The sequence below is a fragment of the Brassica napus genome, chromosome C8, assembly GCF_020379485.1.
Source record: "Brassica napus cultivar Da-Ae chromosome C8, Da-Ae, whole genome shotgun sequence".
NCBI lineage: Eukaryota > Viridiplantae > Streptophyta > Magnoliopsida > Brassicales > Brassicaceae > Brassica > Brassica napus.
The window spans coordinates 1,719,997-1,741,272 of record NC_063451.1 but is presented as its reverse complement, the minus strand read 5'-3'; the positions used below and the strand labels follow the sequence as shown (position 1 = coordinate 1,741,272).

At 34.7% G+C, this 21,276-nt stretch overlaps 4 protein-coding genes and 1 pseudogene across 7 annotated transcripts; 1 reads left to right on the top strand and 4 right to left on the bottom strand.

Annotated features, from left to right (window-relative positions):
- Positions 1 to 82: 82 nt before the first annotated feature.
- On the bottom strand, positions 83 to 2,523 carry LOC106374852 (annotated as a pseudogene).
- A 3,409-nt stretch (positions 2,524 to 5,932) lies between these two features.
- Positions 5,933 to 6,274, bottom strand: LOC111198441. The gene has a single exon (XM_022694080.1). The coding sequence runs from the start codon at positions 6,272 to 6,274 to the stop codon at positions 5,933 to 5,935; it is 342 nt and encodes a 113-aa protein (XP_022549801.1).
- A 580-nt stretch (positions 6,275 to 6,854) lies between these two features.
- Positions 6,855 to 7,625, top strand: LOC125591528. The gene has a single exon (XM_048765921.1). The coding sequence runs from the start codon at positions 6,855 to 6,857 to the stop codon at positions 7,623 to 7,625; it is 771 nt and encodes a 256-aa protein (XP_048621878.1).
- A 6,739-nt stretch (positions 7,626 to 14,364) lies between these two features.
- Positions 14,365 to 17,951, bottom strand: LOC106362544 (KH domain-containing protein At5g56140-like). Its single transcript, XM_013802428.3, has 6 exons — positions 17,788 to 17,951; positions 17,122 to 17,207; positions 15,228 to 15,375; positions 14,710 to 14,824; positions 14,519 to 14,615; positions 14,365 to 14,372 (listed from the first exon to the last, which is right to left on the bottom strand). The coding sequence occupies exons 1-6, from the start codon at positions 17,949 to 17,951 to the stop codon at positions 14,365 to 14,367; spliced, it is 618 nt and encodes a 205-aa protein (XP_013657882.2).
- LOC106365678 (BTB/POZ and TAZ domain-containing protein 3-like) lies at positions 16,908 to 19,946 on the bottom strand. 4 transcript variants are annotated; one of them, XM_013805135.3, is made up of 5 exons: positions 19,693 to 19,946; positions 19,071 to 19,356; positions 18,202 to 18,950; positions 17,788 to 18,124; positions 16,908 to 17,207 (listed from the first exon to the last, which is right to left on the bottom strand). In XM_013805135.3, exons 2-4 carry the CDS (start codon positions 19,305 to 19,307, stop codon positions 17,953 to 17,955), a joined length of 1,158 nt encoding a protein of 385 aa, XP_013660589.2. In that variant the 5' UTR covers positions 19,308 to 19,356; positions 19,693 to 19,946; the 3' UTR covers positions 16,908 to 17,207; positions 17,788 to 17,952. The 4 variants fall into 4 exon arrangements, with proteins under 4 accessions (XP_013660589.2, XP_022563403.2, XP_013660590.2 ...); XM_022707682.2 differs by having other exon boundaries at positions 19,614 to 19,921; XM_013805136.3 differs by having other exon boundaries at positions 19,543 to 19,920.
- Between the last annotated feature and the right edge of the window lie 1,330 nt (positions 19,947 to 21,276).

Here is a 21,276-nt window from a genome sequence, read left to right as displayed (position 1 = left end):
TTTTATGTATGAACCATTATGTATGAACTAATATATGAATTTTCTATGCTTTGGATATGTAAAACTTATGAAACTTAATGTGTAAAACTTGAAATTTATGTTTTTTTATGGATGTTTCACAAAAAAAATGTTTTTTTATGGATTTAGCATATTAAAGCAGAAATTGTATTTGGGCTTTGTGGAATGCCTATTTGGACTTGGACCAATTTGGTCTGGACAATTTGGTCTGGTACAATTTGGGCTTAAAAAAATAATGTTCATTTGGACTGTTGTGTCCATTTGGACAAACCATTTGGACTTAGCAGCCCAATTGACATCTCTACCCACCACATCTACCTCCCTGTCAACAACACACAAACTGTTTCAGGACCATGGTTGTTTTCAAAGTTTCGTAATGTGATGTTCAAAAGAGGTCATTACCTTGCAGCTGAGTGAGAGGGAGAGTCATTATACCGTGACCCATTCCGACAAGGCATACTTTACCGCCGCATCGAGTGGTTGCTAATGCCGTCGACATGGTTTTATTGAAACCCGCACAATCGGATGTCACATCAATGGTTGACCCTATAGCTTTAATTTCTGAATTTGTTCAACCTCAAAACCAACATCCTGCAGTAGTATAACTAAAAGAAAAAAATTCTTATCTTATACAATCAGATCATTATGTTTCAGAAAGATTCAAAAAGTAAAAAGAGAATGAACCTCTAAGCTTGTTGTCACTTTAACAATCCCATCTGCGCCTAGCTGTTTGGATACGGATAAACGGTTATCATCAACATCCACAACCACAATCACAATCCTTGGCACACCGAAAGCACGAGCAGCCAACATGGTGACAAGTCCAATAGGTCCGTCTCCCATTACCAACACGTTTGTCTCAGGACCAACCTCAGCTCGGCGACAAGCATGTACACCAACACTTAGTGGCTCACACATTGCTCCTTCCTCCAAACTCACATTGTCAGGCAATTTGAAGCACATATCCGCAGGGTGAACCACTTGGTTAGCTAGAGAGCCGTGAACCGGTGGGGTTCGCGCGCAGGGCAAAGATGGTATCTTCCTTCCTTGCAGAGGTTGCATCTCCAGCAACTAATTCCAGGTTCAAGAGCCACTCGGTCACCGACCACTAGATGTTTCGCTCCTTCACCTACGTACCTCTTCAATGACCCCAGCGCATTCATGTCCAATGAAATCCGCACATCTCATGGTCTTGTTTTGTAAAACATCAAAAACTAATGTTAAAGACCATAACAAATCAAGAAATAAAAGATATTTTCTGATTATTACAAGTATTACCTTGAGGTAATGAACATCACTTCCACAAATTCCAACGGCCTTCATCCGAACTCTCACATCATGAGGACCTTCCAGGATTTGAAACAAAAGGGTCAATGAAAATCCAATCAAATCCCATGAGAAGAAGAAAAGGCTTACCAAGGGAAGGAAGAGGAAAAGGTTGGATCTTGAGAGTGTTGAGACTTGAGACCAACCAACCAAGCAGACATGTTCTCTTCTTCTACCTTTGAGCCTTCTCCCTGTGACATTCCTCCTTTTCCCATAACTCTTCTCTGCCTATTCTCAGTTCAAAGCACCTGTAGTGAAAGAAAATAAAGGGATCACCATCGAAATCTCCACCAAATAGATAAAGAAATACAGAAAAATTGAAGCGGTGGATGGCTTTTATGTGATTTGGATAAACCCAAGAGTCGTTTTCTACATTCTTATCATAGTGTTGTTATCTAAACCGAGAATACGTTCCCTGTTTGTTGGATAACGTTACACATCAGATTAGGATGCTGATAAAACCAATTATTTCAAGAATTTTTGAAGACGTAGCAGACGAGTTCGTTGCGAACATCATAATTCTTCTTTGATTAGCAATGAAGATCTTTATTATATCACAGTTTGTCATCACTTCTTTCACTTTGGTGGTTTCATACAACATATTGTATACATCAAGAACCTGAATATGTTCTTGGTACCATATTTTTGTCCCAAAAATAAGTGTGGTTAAAACACACAAGTAGAAATTGAAATGCTAGCTACAAAGAGGATCACATTTATTCCAAGGTTGATTTTGTAACTCGTGCTTGACAAAGTCGGTGAAATGGACTTGTGGTCGTCTCTGCCAACGTGTTTCACCACTGCTTTAAGAATGTCACGGTAAACTCTAGCAACTTCACTGCTCATCTTCTCTTATCCTAAAACATATTCCAAATTGAGCTTTTAAAACCATATCCCCTTTAACCATTGCTTTTAAAGTCTCTAGAGTTGAGCCAAATGCAAAATTGTTATTCATTCAAAACTAAACACAAAATTCTAGCTTGTTCGACAAGGATCACAATCACAAGAATTGAACATAAAAACAAACCCAACCCGCATTTCCGAGAGGAGGAGGAGCGTGCCGCTGATTCTTTCGGATTGGTAGTGACCCTAATAACTCTCTGTCAGTTCCCGAGGGAGTGAGATCGAGATCAACAAAATCTTGAACCGGGTCTTAACCGAATCTGAGTGTTTGGTTCGTCCGTGTGAACCGTAAGAGACTGACCATATAAACCAAATCCAAAAATCCAAACCGAATCCGAATGCTAAAAATAAATTTAAACCGAACCAAATAAGACATAAATATTGAATGTCATATTTTACAATATTTTGGATTATGAATTTTACCCCAATCTGAAGAAAATTTTCACACAAAGTTATATTGCTGTTGAGTGAGGAACCTTGGAATTTTTAGGAAGCAACGAAAGAAAAGGTACGGTGAGATACTTGTAAAGATGAAATCAGTTCAGTTGTTGAGATCAAAATCAAACGTAATGCTGACAAAATTATAAACAAACAAAATGCAAATCGAGACTGGTTGCTAAAAATTATATACAACGGCATGGCATAGATTTAACAGAAGTTTTCGCTCCAGTTACCAGACGCGAAACCGTGAGATTCATCGTTGCACTTGTAGCATCAAATCAAATGAGTGGGAGATTCACCACTTAGACGTAAAAACAACTTTCCTTCATAATGATTTAAAAGAAGATGTTTATATAAACCAGACAGAAGGGTTCGAGATCAAGGGATGTGAGGCTAAGGTTTATATGAGATATAAGCTAAATAAAACTTTATATGGGATATAAGCTAAATAAAGCTTTATATGGGTTGAGATAAACCCCGAGAGCTTGGAATGAAAACTTGAATCGTTTCATTGAGCAACTAAAATTTGTTAAGTGCTTAAAGGAACCCTCTATAACACCTCGAACCGTTTTAGACCATCGGTTAACCAGTCGGGTAACAGTCAAACAAAAACATGCTCAAACTACTTTTTTTTGCCAAATCCGGAAATGTTACAACGGGTTGTGAATAGACTTTCCAAGTCACAAAATGTGATTCTGTAACCCGAAATATCCATTCAAAACTCGTGCTTTACAACATGTGCCGAGTTACAGAATTGTGTTAGGTCGGACTAACCTTATATCATATTCAACACATCTTGAATATAAAACATACTTTATTATATATATATATATATAATATGAAGTTCACAATCCCAAAATATTATACATAAGTCCATGGACGCAGCCAAAAGTAAAATATACATTCATATATCTTGAAACGATTTTGCTTCTCGTAGATAGTATTTAGTTGTTTATCTTTAGCTTCATATTTTTGTCTTCAGAAAAATTTATTTCCGAGAAATAAATTACGAAATCGTAATAAATTCTCTAAAATAGATGATTTAAATTATTTATTTAAAAATAATTCTTTTTCATTACACCCTCCTTGTATCGAAAAAGAGTAAAGGAAGAAATACTTATGGGGGCCTTATACGTTGATGACTTACTAGTTACCGGCTAAGAGTTAAACTTGATTTGTGACTTCAAGGAGTAGATGTCATCTAACTTTGAGATGAGTGATCTCGGACTATTAACCTATTATGTAGGTATTGAAGTGATTCAACACAAGGAAGGAATAATATTGAAGTATTATATATTTCGACAAAAAACGCAGGCTTGTTTATTCTGTGGAGAACCAGAGGATACTCGTGATAATCTCTACTTTGCATGTCCTTACACATACACAGTTTGGATCGAAGTCGTGCCCACCTCTTTGGTGAAGCACCAGACCCTGACTGGGAAACTACTTTGGGGATATTCACTTCTCGAGCAACTGATCGCCTTTCAGCCATCCTCTTGTGACTGGCCTTCCAGGCAGCTATCTACTACATCTGGATCGAAAGAAACAATAGGAGACATAACCACACTCCGAAACCTGCAAACCAACTCTGGAGAGAGATTGATAAGACTATCCGTAACGGGATTCTTTCTACCAAGTATTATGAGTCGGGGAAGCTGCATGGACTTATGCAAAGATGGTTCTCCACCCAGGTGCGATTATTAGTTGAATGGTTTAAACTATATTGTTGTTAAAACACTGGGATCTCTGTACATATTCTTTTTGATTGATTAATGAATTTAACATTTTATCAAAAAAAAAAAAGAAGGAATAATATTGAAGCAAATAAAGATCTTGAGTGAAACTGGAATGAAAGAGTGTAATGCAGTGCAAGCCCCACTGGAGTTCGGTCTGAAATTACTGAAATCTCAGGAAGAACAGAGCATAGATGAGAAAGAGTACAGAAGACGCATCGATGTCTACGTTATCTACTCCACACACGACCGGATCTTGCGTTTAGCGTCTGTCTGTTGAGTAGAGAATGTCTTGTGTTGTACTCGCCAATAAACGGTTTGCAAGATCATTGTTGATTGAAACAGGTATAGGCCGCATCCGACTCATGATACCAGGCATCTCCTTCATGCTGCAAGCAGAAAGTAGAACTTTAGCAACTGAAGCTTTGATCATACAAAGGAAAAGAAGACTAATGACATGTCTCAGTTATGATATCTGCTATTAGATCCCACACATACTCAGTCAGAATGGCGCTGATGTGGTTTCTTGCCAGATAAAAGAGACTGATGTTATCCTGCAGCTGTATACACAAGGAAACCGGATCAAACTGTACCATATTCTTTAGAATAAACTGAGCAGGTGGTAATATGGTGTACATTGTTCAATCTAACTTTTCTGATAATTCCAACCCAATCTTCTCACACAACTAGCCACAAATGATTGCAGGAAAAGCTAAATTACCTTGAACGCAGAGAGGTTGTATGAAATTTGACTAAAAGCTTGAGCGTTTTACTCTAGAAGAGCCATTACTGTGTCACTTATACCTGAGACGAAGAGTACAACAAAGGTACCTAACTGATAATACTGATCATTGTTCTATTTAAGACCACAAACAACAGGAGAAGAGCAAAGAATTGAAAGAGCACTAAACCTTCAAAAGGCATGTATGTACTGTGGTAGTTATTGTTCAATATTCATGATATGTAAAGCATATTGTTGTGGCACATTGGCTAGCATGTTCAGTTCTGGGGAGGTATCCACCACCTTACCATAAAGAAGCACATGGTTTTTAAAGCCAAGTTCAAAACAGAGGCAAACCAAGCACATATGAAACCAAACAATAAAATATACTTTATCCCAATGTAATATAGATCTTTATATACCCCATAAACATTCCAGTATTCCACAACTTAGATACTGATAAAAAGTTATTAGACTTGATCGGGGTTAACAATAGAGTCGTCAAACTCTTTTGTGTTTTATTTTAATGTTTGAAGTGACTGGTTACATAGACTGGAAGAAATAGATAGCAGAGATATAAAATACATGGGGTTCATCTAAGATAGAAGAGGAGTTAGTTAAACAGAAGAAAACAACCAACCAGTTGACAAGAAAAAAGATGGGCAAAAACACACATAGCAAGGTCAGAGCATACTTATATTAAAAATAATAATTTTTTAAAAAAAACTTCTTAATCAGATTGGTAGGATATGTAAGCAAACGAGCTTTTGTGATGGTCAGGTGCAGTCGATCACTGTGAAGGCTGGGGGTATCCATGTTCACGTTCCAACTCCCCAATCCAACGCAAAGTTTCTGGATGAACAAAATCGTCAACATTAGGAGCATCAACGCCATAAGCTTTAGGGATTGTACAGTCTTCCATAGACAAGAAGATGGCGTGCTTCACAACAGTAGCATCAGCCTTCCCATCTTCTAGATCCACCATGAGCTGCCTGACCTTGTCGAGATAAGTCAGACTTGGGAGGCATCTCATTGCAACAGTAAACATAAGCGCAAGAGCAGCACCGTTCAGGCGCTTGCACTCGTCGAGAGAATCACAATCATCACTTTTCAGAAGCTGCGCATATTCCATTTCGATTCTTTCAATCAGTTTCTTTGCATTAAGGAGTTGATTTCGAGCGAGGCCCAAGTGACTACCAAGAAGGCCCTTGGGAGGAGTTTGATGAAAGGAAGGAAACTCTTCCCAAACCGAGGAAGAATCTCTCCGCGCTATGAACCTTTTTCACGTAGAACCAACGGATAAACTTGATTTGGATCACATTTTGGGCTAATAATTTACTAATCATTTTAGTCCAATATCCAGAATCATTCTCCACATCCTTAGAATAAAAATCTAGATATTCTCATAGAATTATCTAGATAATTATATTAAAAAATCTTTTAAGTAGAATTCTCTAGATTTAAGATTAAAATATGTAAGATATTTTGTACTTTGGAGGCTATAAATACCTCCACTCCCCTTTCATTTTGTATCACCAAAAAGTATCCAAGTTTGTAAGAATTATCTAAGTAATAAGAAATCCTCTTCTAAATTATAAAAGTTTTCTTCTACACAAAGCTTCTTTCTCTTCAAACACTTAAACACTTTCTCCATCTTTATAAAGTTTTTCATTCCAACAAAGTGGTATCAGAGCTACAAGTTCATTTTGAAGATGGCAAACAATGGTGTTCCCTTCCAAGTTCCATTGCTCACTAAAAGCAACTATGACAATTGGAGTCTTAGGCTGATGGCTATCCTAGGAGCACATGATGTGTGGGAGATAGTCGAGAAAGGCTTCGTTGAACCGGAGAATGATGGTGGTTTATCTCAAACACAAAAGGATGGTTTGAGAGATTCAAGGAAGAGAGACAAGAAGGCTCTCTGTCTAATCCATCAAGGATTAGATGAAGATACATTTGAGAAGGTTTCTGGAGCAAAGACATCCAAAGAAGCATGGGAGAAGCTTCAGACATCTTACAAGGGAGCAGAACAAGTTAAGAAGGTACGTCTTCAAACTCTAAGAGGAGAATTTGAAGCATTACAAACGAAGGAAGGAGAACTCATCTCAGATTACTTCTCAAGAGTCTTGACGGTTACTAATAACCTAAAAAGAAATGGTGAGAAGTTAGATGATGTAAGAATCATGGAGAAAGTTCTTAGATCATTGGATTCGAAATTCGAACACATTGTTACCGTGATTGAAGAGACAAAAGACTTGGAGACTATGACAATGGAGCAACTTCTTGGATCACTACAAGCTTATGAAGAAAAGAAGAAGAAGAAAGAAGATATTGTGGAGCAAGTTCTCAAGATGAGAATTGGTCACAAGGAAGAAAGTGGCCGAAGCAATCTAAGACGTGGTGGCGGTCATTTCCGAGGACGAGGTTGTGGTGTAAATGGACGAGGTTGGAGACCATATGAAGACAACTTCAACCAAAGATGAGAGAATTCATCAAGAGGTCGTGGAAGAGGAAACCCAAAATCAAGGTACGATAAATCAAGCATCAAATGCTATAGTTGTGGAAAATTTGGACATTATGCTTCTGAGTGCAAAACTCCAAACAACAATAGATTTGAAGAGAAGTCCAACTATGTTGAAGAAAGGAGTAAAGAAGAAGATATGCTATTGATGACTTACAAGAAAGATGAACCAAATGAGGTTCACAAGTGGTACCTTGATAGTGGTGCAAGCAACCACATGTGTGGAAATAAAAGTATGTTCGTGGAGCTTGATGAATCGGTGAAAACTGATGTTGCTTTAGGAGATGAATCGAAGATGGAAGTGAAAGGTAAAGGAAATATTCTCATCCGCTTGAAGAATGAAGATCATAAATTCATTTCCAACGTTTACTACATTCCATGCATGAAGACCAACATCTTGAGCCTAGGACAACTCTTAGAGAAAGGTTATGACATTCGACTAAAAGATAATAGCATTTCTTTAAGAGATAATGCAAATAATCTCATCACAAAGGTGCCAATGTCAAGCAATAGAATGTTTGTCTTAAACATTCAAAATGACATTGCACGATGTCTCAAGATGTGCTACAAGGAGGAATCTTGGCTTTGGCATCTTCGATTTGGACATCTCAACTTTGGAGGCTTAGAGCTACTTTCCAAGAAAGAAATGCTGAAAGGATTACCTTGCATCAATCATCCAAATTAAGTGTGTGAAGGTTGCTTACTTGGAAAGCAATTCAAGATGAGTTTTCCAAAGGAGTCGGAGACAAGAGCAAGAAAGCCACTAGAACTCATACATACAGATGTATGTGGGCCAATCAAACCAAGTTCACTTGGTAAGAGTAACTACTTCCTTCTCTTTATTGATGACTTTTCAAGAAAAACATGGGTTTACTTTTTGAAAGAAAAATCAGAAGTGTTTGAAAATTTCAAAAAGTTCAAAGCCCATGTTGAGAAGGAAAGTGGTCTTAAGATCACGTCCATGAGATCAGATCGAGGAGGAGAATTTATGTCCAAGGAGTTTCTGAAGTATTGTGAAGATAATGGCATTCGAAGACAGTTGAATGTGCCAAGAACCCCTCAACAAAATGGAGTAGCGGAAAGAAAGAATAGAACAATACTTGAGATGGCAAGAAGCATGCTCAAGAGTAAGAAGCTACCAAAGGAGTTGTGGGCAGAAGCATTTGCTTGTGCGGTTTATATATCAAACCGTTCTCCAACAAAGAGTGTTTTAGAAAAGACACCACAAGAAGCTTGGAGCGGAAGGAAGCCTGGAGTCTCACACCTAAGAGTCTTTGGAAGCATTGCTCACGCTCATGTTCCAGGCGAGAAGCGGAGCAAATTAGATGATAAAAGTGAGAAGTACATCTTCATTGGGTATGACGCTAACTCCAAAGGCTACAAGCTCTACAATCCTGAAACAAAGAAGACAATCATTAGTCGGAATGTCATCTTTGATGAAGAAGGAGAATGGGATTGGAGATCAAATAATGAAGACTACAACTTCTTTCCATCCTTTGAAGAAGAGAATGTGGAGCAACCGAGAGAAGAGCCAGCTACACCACCAACTTCACCAACAACAAGTTCTTAAGGAGATGAAAGCTCAAGTGAAAAGACTCCACGTTTTAGAAGTCTACAAGACATCTACGAGGTAACCGAAAATCAAGACAATCTTACTCTATTTTGTCTATTTGCGGATTGCGAGCCTATGAACTTTGAAGAAGCCCAAGAAAAGAAGTCATGGAGAAGTGCAATGGATGAGGAAATCAAGTCGATTCAAAAGAATGATACATGGGAGTTAGCTTCACTTCCAAATGGGCACAAGGCAATTGGTGTGAAGTGGGTGTACAAGGCAAAGAAGAACTCTAAAGGAGAAGTTGAAAGGTACAAGGCAAGATTGGTGGCAAAAGGCTATAGTCAAAGAGACGGGATCGACTATGATGAGGTATTTGCTCCAGTTGCTCGCTTAGAAACGGTTAAACTAATCATTTCATTGGCAGCCCAAAAGAGTTGGAGGATACATCAAATGGATGTCAAATCAGCCTTCTTAAATGGAGACCTTGAGGAAGAAGTTTACATTGAGCAACCACAAGGCTACATAGTTAAAGGAGAAGAAGACAAAGTCTTAAGGCTGAAGAAGGCGCTTTATGGATTAAAGCAAGCACCAAGAGCATGGAACACTCGGATTGATAAGTACTTCAAGGAGAAATGCTTCATCAAGTGTCCATATGAGCATGCACTTTATATCAAAACTCAAAACAATGATATATTGATTGCATGCTTATATGTTGATGACTTGATATTCACTGGCAACAATCCGATTATGTTTGAAGATTTCAAGATGGAGATGACAAAGGAGTTCGAGATGACCGACATTGGATTGATGTCATACTACCTTGGCATTGAAGTAAAGCAAGAAGAAAATGGAATCTTCATTACTCAAGAAGGATATGCTAAAGAGGTGCTTAAGAAGTTCAAGATGGATGACTCAAATCCAGTTTCCACGCCAATGGAATGTGGAGTCAAGTTATCAAAGGAAGAAGAAGGAGATAGTGTGGATCCAACACTCTTTAAGAGTTTGGTTGGAAGCTTACGATATCTAACGTGCACAAGGCCCGACATCCTACACGCAGTTGGAGTTGTGAGTCGATAGATGGAGCATCCAACAACAACTCATTTCAAGGCAGCTAAGAGGATCCTACGCTATATCAAAGGTACAATCAACTTTGGCTTGTACTACTCTATCTCTGAAGATTACAGGCTTATTGGATATAGTGATAGCGATTGGGGTGGAGATGTAGATGACCGAAAAAGCATAAGTGGCTTCGTGTTTTTCATTGGAGAAACCGCTTTCACATGGATGTCAAAGAAGCAACCAATAGTCACACTTTCTACTTGTGAAGCGGAGTATGTGGCAGCTACTTCATGTGTTTGCCATGCTATTTGGCTACGAAACTTGCTAAAGGAGTTGAACCTACCACAAGAGGAGCCAACGAAGATCTTTGTGGATAACAAGTCGGCAATAGCATTGGCGAAGAATCCAGTCTTCCATGATCGGAGTAAGCACATTGATACTCGTTATCACTACATTAGAGAATGTGTTACCAAGATGGATGTGCAGTTAGAGTATGTGAAGACAAATGATCAAGTAGCTGATATTTTCACCAAGCCACTCAAGCGAGAAGACTTTATCAAGATGAGGAGCTTACTCGGAGTAACCAAATCAAGTTTAAGAGGGGGTGTTGAAAAGTAAACTTGATTTGAATCACATTTTGGGCTAATAATTTACTAATCATTTTAGTCCAATATCTAGAATCATTCTCCACCTCCTTAGAATAAAAATCTAGATATTCTCATAGAATTATCTAGATAATTATAATAGAATTCTCTAGATTTAAGATTAAAATATGTAAGATATTTTGTACTTTGGAGGCTATAAATACCTCAACTCCCCTTTCATTTTGTATCACCAAAAAATATCCAAGTTTGTAAGAATTATCTGAATAATAAGAAATCCTCTTCTAAATTATAAAAGTTTTCTTTTACACAAAGCTTATTTCTCTTCAAACACTTAAACACTTTCTCCATCTTTATAAAGTTTTTCATTCCAACATTCGCCACGACAACCTGTTTCCATAATTTTCGTAAAATATGCGTATAATTTATTCCTTTTTTTTTGTAGGCCTTTTTCCATTAAGAAGAGAGCTCATTAAAGAGATTACGAATGGTGATGTTTAAACCCAAATACGTTTACAACATAACCCCAAAAACGAAGACACAAATCCATCTTTTGATAAACATAAATAAAGTCAATAGACTGTTGAATTTATTATTGTGTATGATAATATAAATGATAAATCGTTAATTATTGTGTACATCTTTTGAGCTTCCAATACACAAATCCACTTGATTAATCTCGATAAAATGTATGATTAAAAATTGTCAATACACTGTTGAATTTATTATTGTGTATGATAATATAAATGATAAAAGTTACATAAAATAATTATACATTTTACCTATCTTTTTATTTCATAAATTAATTTGCATCTGTATATATTACATTATCATACTGATAAATACATTCACTATTATTCCTATTGTTTTTAAATTGTCAGTTCATACTCGAATTCTTGTTGGTATTCTATATAAATTTTATCCAAAACTGATCTACCTTATTAACGTGTGTTTTTAGACATTTTATTTTTAAATTATTTATTATAAATATTATTTTCTAAATATATTTGTTCAACAAAACTCGTATGAGATCATTTTAGTTTCCTGTATTATATAAAGTTCATAGTTTTTATCCATGAATTGAGTTGGGAAAATTTCATGTTTACCACTTTCATGGTGTACTATTTTTCATCTTTACCACCACTAAAAGAATATTTTCAAGAATACTTTCTTCTTAAGTGGAAGAAGATTATTACACCCTTGTTCTCTATATATAATAAATTATTATTTAAATATATAAAAAATAAAAAATAGTTTTTGAATTATACTTTTTTTAATTCAAACTTTTTATAAATTTTTTTGATTTGTTTCAATTTTTTTTTCAATTTTTCAATTTGAAAATCAAAAATTATGTTTGAAACAATTTTTTATATATTTTAAGTATTTATTTATATATTTATTAGAATCCTAAATTTCATATTCCAAAAATCCTACTCAATCCTCAACTCTAAACCCTAAGTATAGATTAGTTAACCGTTGGGTATAAGTGTCTTCTACCCTTCATTAAAAGTGAAGGTAAAAATGATTAGTATATACATGAAAATTGGAAATATGAATGTGGTATTTGTGGCAATTTCCCAATTGAGTTATAGATTTATAAGAAGTTATCATTTCATTTACTTTATTTTTAATAACCTTAATATTTAAAAAGATCTTGTAAACTAATTTTATCTATGTTTGTTTACAATATTTGATAATAATTTTCTTTTTCTTTTCAAAATATTGTTTTGGAAATTTTGATTTGTTAAAATTCTTTGTGTTGAGTTTTAATATTATGTAGCTCCAAATTTTAAAATATATATGTTTAAATTTTAAAGCTTTGATTTTTTAAATTTTCATTCTCTTAAAAACTATTATTTATATGTTAAATTTCAAAATTAGTATATCTTAAGTTGATACTTTTAATGAGTTCTTAGATTACTTTATTTTTTCTTGAATTCTATTATTTTGAAGTAACAATTTTTGGAAATTTTGAAGTTTTAGAAAATAGTAAAATTTTGTAATGATTTGTCATTTTCTGACTGGTGATTTTAAATCTTTCGTGGACAATTCTATGCATTGTGTAACTTCAAATTTTAAAACATATATGTTTAGAATATTCATAGCATTGATTTTTTAAGTTCTGTTATTTAAAAAAATATATTTAATTTTATGTTAAATTGTCAAATTAGTATATATATATACATATATATCAATTTAATTTATTTTTAATCGGTTTTCTTATTTTAGTTTAATTAAATTATATTAAATTCTATTTCATTTTGAAAGAATTGTTTCTAGAAATTTTGGCATCTTATAAAATAGTAAAAAAATTATAATGCTTTGACATTTGTAAATTTTTACATTTTAGAAACTATTTTATTTTGAAATAATTGTTACATTTTGTAATGTTTTGATATTTGGAAATTTGGATATTTTAGAAAATAATAAACTTTTGTAATAACTGACATTTTTCCATTGGTGGTTTTAAATCTGATGTAGAAAATCTAAGGCTTATCAACTCAATTTGATCAAAAAAAAAATCAACTCAATTTTTATATATAATAAATTATTTAATGATATTATGAAATTTCACAATTATTTATCTTCACAAACATACTTTATGTAATTTAAATGATATTAGAAAATTTCTTGTTTTATACATTGCAAATATTTTTAAATATTTTTGTTACTTTTAACTATTTTAACATTAATTTACTATTTTATTTTGGCATAGAATGTACTTTGAATTTATTATACAAAATTGCTAATGCTGTAACAATTTTGTTAATATTATATTTTGCTTTTAATTTACTGTTCTATTGTAAAAGTAAGGATTTTTAAGTAAATTCTCAAATGTTAATACTTATTTTATCAGTTTAATTATATATAATATACTAATTTCGTTTTTTGTTCTTTTGGAAATATGAACATTTTTAAAAATAATAAATTATAATAATATATTATCATATTTTGATTGGTCGTTTTAGATTATATGTGGACGTTCTCGATGGTTTATAGCACAAACTTTAATATAGCATAAATATAGTATATAATTGGAAATTTTGACATTTTAGAAAAATAAACTTCTGTAATAATTTGACATGTTTTCATTGATCGGGATGTAGACAATCTATTATGTTGACAGTTACTTATAATCACTATAATAATTTATGTTGTCTCGGTAGCAAGTTTTTTTACAAATCCAATTAGAATCTCTTGTAATAAAGTTCGTTGGTTGTGTCGATAAAAAACAATTAGCCTGACACTTATACTTCCACATGCATGACACACTTTCTGACGCAGCTAGGAGGGAGCATGGAGGTGTAGTAGAGTGCATAGGGTTAAAATGGTCACGTTTTTATATGGTGAAATGAGCAAGGATAATTCTCTAATTATTGTCCAAAATGATGGTATAGACGCCCAATTTCTCTAAATTTATTTACATATATTTTTTTTAGTCTTACATTTTAGAATTAATTCTTATTTTGCATATTATTGTTATCTTAAGTTTCTAAAAATATTATAAATATTAAGTTAATCTATTTATTTTGTTTTACTTTTGTTCACTTATCTTATTTAATATCAATTTCGATTTTATTTTGAAATTAATATTGTTTTGGAAATATCAACATTTTCGAAAATAATAAATTAGTATGCTGCCTCTTCCTCTTATAAGAACACGGCAATCAGTACTTGCTTCAACTCGATTCAAGGAGTTTCCTCTAGGACCCAGGAAGCGACCAACGAAATTGAACTGTCATAACAAAATTAGAGGTATATTCCGACCAAAATAATATTTATTTAACCATTTCTGTATATAAATTCAGTGTAGAAATGAGTGTTGATACATTTGGATAATCGTCGGCTGGAATATCGATCCTAATTGTTTGCTTAGCGATCAGACCAGACGGACTACCAGGTGAGTTAAGCCAGTTTGGCCCAGGAGACGATAGAATAGATCTCAACATATTATCAACCAACACAATTTAGAAGCCAAATCAACCACAAAGTGAAAAGCAAAAGTTATTAATTGACGTATAGTTGCACCATTAAAATAGCAAAAGAATATCAGAAACTTCCTCTCCATGGAAATGAGAATTGTGCAACCTGTAGCTACTATGACCCTAATATTTTGCTTAGAGCAATTACAGCACGGTGGAGTATCTCATTAGTGTTGATATAACTAAGACAGGATCCTGTATACATTATTACAGGTATTTAGTGTTAGCCAAAGTTTACCTGTCATGATAAACTAGGACTGAAAGTAATCAAATGTTAATGTCAGTATCGCTTAAATTACTGTAGAATAAAATTAGATGAAAAAGAGTTATGTTAATGGGGGTGGTTACTGGTTAGTAGTCATACTTCTGATGGAAACTGTGAGGCTCCCCATCCCCTCATGTCAGCTCTTGCATTCTGAAATATCCTTCCATTACCTAGAGGGCTAGGGTGGTGAAACCCACTCTGACTCAAAACTGCGGCATTCTCCAACAGTCTAGTTACACGCAAAATCTCTGTTCCAAAAAATGTCAATTTACAAGAGCAAAACGCACCAGTTAGAATTAGTCAACAAAATCAGTCAGCCAGCAGTACACCAATGAATGGGGATACCGCAAAGTTATCTGAGTTAGCAAAATATTTATTTATTTTGTTTGCTTTCACTCTACTTAAATACAATGAGTCAGTATGAAAGATCCCCAAAGGTATCGAATTCTAAGTCAAATGTTAACTTGTAGTCTTTCTGAGATATCTATTGTTGGGGATTATGTCATAAATTTAAAATTGAGTGTTTATATAAGACACCGTATGTTTTCCTGCACCATGTGCAGTAAAAAAATTTAACAGATAAATATAAATTATATTTTAAAATAAATTTTTATTAATGTTGTAAATTTTCTTTTTCGTATCAATATTTTAATATAAATTTGATTTAACTAAACATAAAAAATATATTTAAGAATATGCATGTATATATTTGAAATTATAATCTTAGATAGATTTTTCTATCTATTTATTTTAATTAAATATATCAAATAAATTTGTAAAAATTGCATAATTACCAAAAATTAAAATTAAACAATATTTATAAAATTTGAAGATATATAAGAAAATAATAATTTTACGATTAAATTTTTTATAATTTTCTAAAAAAATTGTATACATTTTTGAAAATATTAGTAATAAAATTGTATAATTAAAAAAAAATAATTAAATTATATTTCAAAATTTATAATACCTTATTTGAATATATTTATTTTAATGATGATTTATGAGTTATTCCCATATTCTAAAAAAATTTCCAAAAATATAAATTGAGATTAAATGTAATATATGAGTTATTACCATATTTTAAAAAGCTTACCAGAAATATAAATTAACATTAAATGCAATTGTCCATGTCATATTAAGCTATAAGACATGTCATCAATTTCAGTAGTTATGTCATATTTGTTTTGTGAAATTGATTGTAGAAAGAACATGTGGCAAAATCACTTCGCAAATATAGTCTAGGGGATATTCAAAATACATGTAATAAGCAAGAGAAACAGCAATGCTCACCCTGGTTTAGTAGGCGATAGGGGTGAGCGTTCGGATATCCGTTCGGGTTCGGATCGGATATTTTAGATTTTCGGGTATTTCGGTATAGAGATGTAGAACCCGTTCGGGTATTTCTGTACTTCGGATCGGGTTCGGGTATTTTTAGTTCGGATTCGGTTATTTCGGATCGGGTTCGGATATTTAGATTTTGAAAAAAAAAATTAAAATTTTCATTTCTCAAATTTCTTGTATTTAAAAATATAAATTTCATTTAACAATTTTTTTTATTATTTTTAATAGATTGAATGGTTAATAAATTTATACGTAACATTTTGAAACTAAAAAAGACATTAATTTGGTTATTGTTTTTAAATTTCGGATGTAACTTTTTGTTAATATTTGAAATAAAAAAGTTAACATTAATTTTAAGTGAGTAGCAAATCATTTTTTCCGTAATTGTATGTATATCATATGAACTTAAAGTATGTGTAGTATCTTAAAGTATGTGTAGTATCAATTTAAATATTTTATATAAAATGAGAGATGTAAACTAGAAATAAAAAGTAAATTATACATATGTTCGGTTATCTTTGGATATCCATTCGGGTTCGGATATTATCCGTTCGGATTCGAATATCCAATTTCTCCTAATTCAATACTCATTAGGATATTTTGTACTCCGGTTCGGATTCGGATGCAGCTTTGGATATCGGGTAAAGTGCCCACACCTAGCAGGCTACGTGCATGTGGAAGAATGGGAAAGAATGGAGTAAGCTTATGGCGCTCTTCAAGTAGCTCTGAAAGATACCTGCCGCAAAAACAGAAACACACAAATCAGTAAATATACAACACATCAAAGATCCACTCAAAAAATCTCACATCATGATCAAGAAGCCAATACGGTTTTTTTTTAATATGTGCATCTAGATTCATATATACACTTTTAAGTACAGTGGATCCAATTAATCTTCTACAAAGTTAGAATTTAACATTTTCATCAGTCAAGAATAGAAACAAACAATCATAGAAGGAATATATGAATCTACCATAACACTTAGATTAACTGATGCTTAAACGACACAACAAGAAAAGTGAAATGAACCGAGACAAATCAGAAGTAATAAAAACTTAAAAGAGGACATAATTTAGTTCCCAAAAATTGAAACTCAATCAAAAAGCATCAGGGACAGAAACATGGATCCTAAACACAGCAAACCAGATCAAGAAATTTTTTAGAATAAAAATAAAAAACTATTGAGATCTAAGGACGAAACAATGGTCAAACAATACGTCATCAAATTCATCAGCCAAAGTGAGATTCACAAAGTAATAAAAGAAAACAAACAAACAAAAAAGAAGAAGATGAGAACTGAGATTCGTTCACTCACTTCTCTTGTTCAACGAACACAGAAGACTGTGATCGTATACCACCGGAGTAGCTAGGCGAATGAGGAGCAGAAGGAGGAACCGAAAGAGACGACGAATACGTCATAAACCTCCCTCCGCCGCCGCCATCGACTCCACCACCACCGAGCGATGTCATCATCATCATCTCAAAGGCAACAACGTTCAGAGCAGAGCGGTGGGAGGTCAGAAGATGAAGCAGAACGGCGTGAAGAAGAGAATGGACCAAGACTGTTTCTAGCTGTGATAACGTTTTCCGCAAGCAATCTCCATTTAGATTCTTCTCTCTTCCCAATCTTTTTCATCTGCTCCTTGAAGTTCCTACAAGATACAAAAGAAACAATTACAATCTATTTCTACAAGATTGGAGTTGTATGTAACATGTTACTGGAACTTACCGGCAGAGAGGGACCTCGCAGGAATCAGAACTACCACATAGACAAGAGTGAAGCTGAATAAGCTGCCACATCCGCTTACAATGACCACACGAAGCCCTAGAAGACTTGCATCCCAAGAAATGTCTAAGCGCACTTTCAACTCCTTTACAAGCCGAGAACTCACACACAGCTTTGCTTCCTTTAAGAGCTTTACCTCGAGGCCCTATCGTCCCACAACCTTCTCTATATATATGAACAAGAGCCTCCACAGCTTCATAAAGCTCCAAGTACATTCTCCTCTCCTCCACTTTCTTCCTCCTCTCTTTCTTCCTAGCGTCTGCCTCCACCACCGCCTCAAGAAGCTCTTGCTCTAGCTTACGATCGCCACGTGTCATCACCTTCCATCCTTCGGTTGAAGATACAGACTTAAAGTCTTTGATGACCATTGAAGTACATAGAAAGCTGATCCTCGCGGCGTCGCAGGTTCGAGCTAGCTGGAGCACGTCGATGACATTCTCCTTGTTGATCCATCCTTGACCGAGAACCTCTATGCAGACTCTTTTGAGAGATGGGACCGAGTAGCAGTGTGATAGAACTAACAAAGGGAGCACATACTTCTTCATCTCCTCCTCCTCGTAGCTGCAAGAGTAGAGAAACCGAATGAACATGTAGACAGCTTCTTGAGGCACTCCAAGGAACTTGAGGTGTGCATTTCCTTTTTTATCCCTCGATTTGTGTAGAAGCTGTGGCATAACAGGTGAAGCTGCAGCCTACAAAAGATAACAACCTTTTACTTTAGAATATTACTTCTCTTATATGAGTTTAAATAAGATTTTTATACTTAATAGAAAATCTTTTATAAAATAAATAAATAAGATTTTTATACTCACCAGGATGTATGAATGGGCTAGAAAATGAGACTTGTCGTCAACTTCAACGTATGTATCTGCCCCAGTTCCTTGTTTGAAAAGCTTGTCCCAGGTCTCTACTGTTTCTTGGGGCACAAGGCGTGATGATGAGCTCGAGGGTTTGCTTCTGGAAGCTTGGAGGCCACGGTAGGTTGCACGAGGAAGAGGAGGAGGTTTTGGAATATTCTTGGCACAAGTAGATACTTCTGAAGAAGCCATTGAATCAAATCCCGCGACTTGAGAATAGATTCTGTTACAGTTCTTGAATCTGCAAAGCATCGACCACAATGTCAAGAATCGTACTTGACAGCAAACCATCGACCACAAAGTTCGAAAATTTGACATAAAACTGATCAAAACAGAGGCAGAAACAGAGACTGTCACAGAACCAAGAAACGAAAGAACAGAGAAGCAAGAACGTTCAACAGATGAAACTATACGTAAAGATTCTCACATTCTCAGTTCATCATTGCAAGATAAAGTAATCAAAACGCAGAAACTGTAACGATCGAAAAGTGATCAAACCAACGAAGAACAGAGGAAGGGAGAAGAAAGGAGGAGTCTTTGATCATTCTCACGCAGAAACAGAGACGACGACGTTTACCCAATACTCGGCCGAGATGATAAAGAGTATCTAGGTGAAGTTCATAACCATTACTCTTTCTTCAATCACCACCAACTCAACGCGATACAGAGAATGATGATCACAACTGAAGAGCGAAGAAAGAGAAGTTCTTTTTGGTGCCAAGTGGTTGGTTTCGTCCTTTAAATCTAAAGCACACGGGAAGTAGCAAATTTGCTTACTAAACGTCTGCCCAACGACGACGTTTTGGGTGTTGCGATGAAGAAATAGGAGTATGGCATTTTCTGACATAAATAACGAAAAATTGAAGGCCACGAATGATTTTTAAAAAATAATATTATTAGCTTAAAATGATTTGAGGGGAGATATTATAAGGTTGAAAGACGTATATGGCTGATCTTGAATTGCACTAAAGACTAAAGTTAGTGATCCTTGTCACCCCCATTTTTGTATTATATGTCTTCTATGCCGGTAAATTAAATCAAAATAATGTGTATATTACTGGCACCTTATCATACCGACCAGACGGTTGAAAAATAGTACCCAGTCCAATAATATGATCGGAATTGGGATGTTTCATCCCTACTATAGAAAAATAATATAAGTTCAGAATAATCACTGTGAAAAAGAGTAATTAAGAATGGTAAACAAATTTATTCAATTGAGTTAAATAATCACAAAATTAAGAACTTGGACATTTATAAAATAAGATCTGGTGATGGACTGCATATGACTTATTGGAGAGGAATTTACATTCCTCCGCAAAGCCCATCAAACAACAGAATTTGGTCCGATAACATCAACTGTCCAGTCAGAACCGGTTTAGCCGACATATCGATCGGCTGGAACATTCGATCGATCGCCTTGATACATTGATCGATTGAGCCGTTTATTCGACTTCGGCTCAACGAACCTTCACTTTACTCGAAAGCCCATCTCATTTGGAATTGGGCCAGGCTTCTGGGGCGAACTAACCTTATGGCGAACGGAAAGAAGACGAACCGAGGGTATAAAAAGAAAACACAAAGAACAGAGAAAGGGATCCGAAAAATATACACAAACACTTGACGGCAAGATCTAGGGTTTAACGACCTATCGATCTCTCCAGTGTTCTTGTCGGCGTCTTTCCACAAAACTCCGACCTTTCTTTCTGTTAATCTCTTTGTAATCTCGTTCGCTATCATATACTGATCAATAAAACGTCTTTGAAAGATCCACCATCGAGTTTAGTTTCTTTTCGTTTAACCTAACCAAACGAAGATTCAACATGACTTGGGTGATAACCAACTTTGTCACGGGTTTCTAGTGGAAGGGTGACGGAAGAACGGAGTGATCAAAAACTCCTTTTTTTTTTTTTTTGCAGAAATTTAGTGTGAGCTGGCTGTGGCGAATACATGTTACTGGCCAATAAAGGAGCACCAGGTGGCTGGATGGGTTTTCAACATCCATGTAGGATGGCGTTGAACGACGTACATGGGCCCAAATAATAGAACTACAAGCCCACTTATTGGATATAAAGATACATCAATAGTTCCTTTTCGATTTTTTTTCTCAAAATACTACCATAAACTGTTTTCATTTAAAAACTTAAAAAACCTTTGGAAA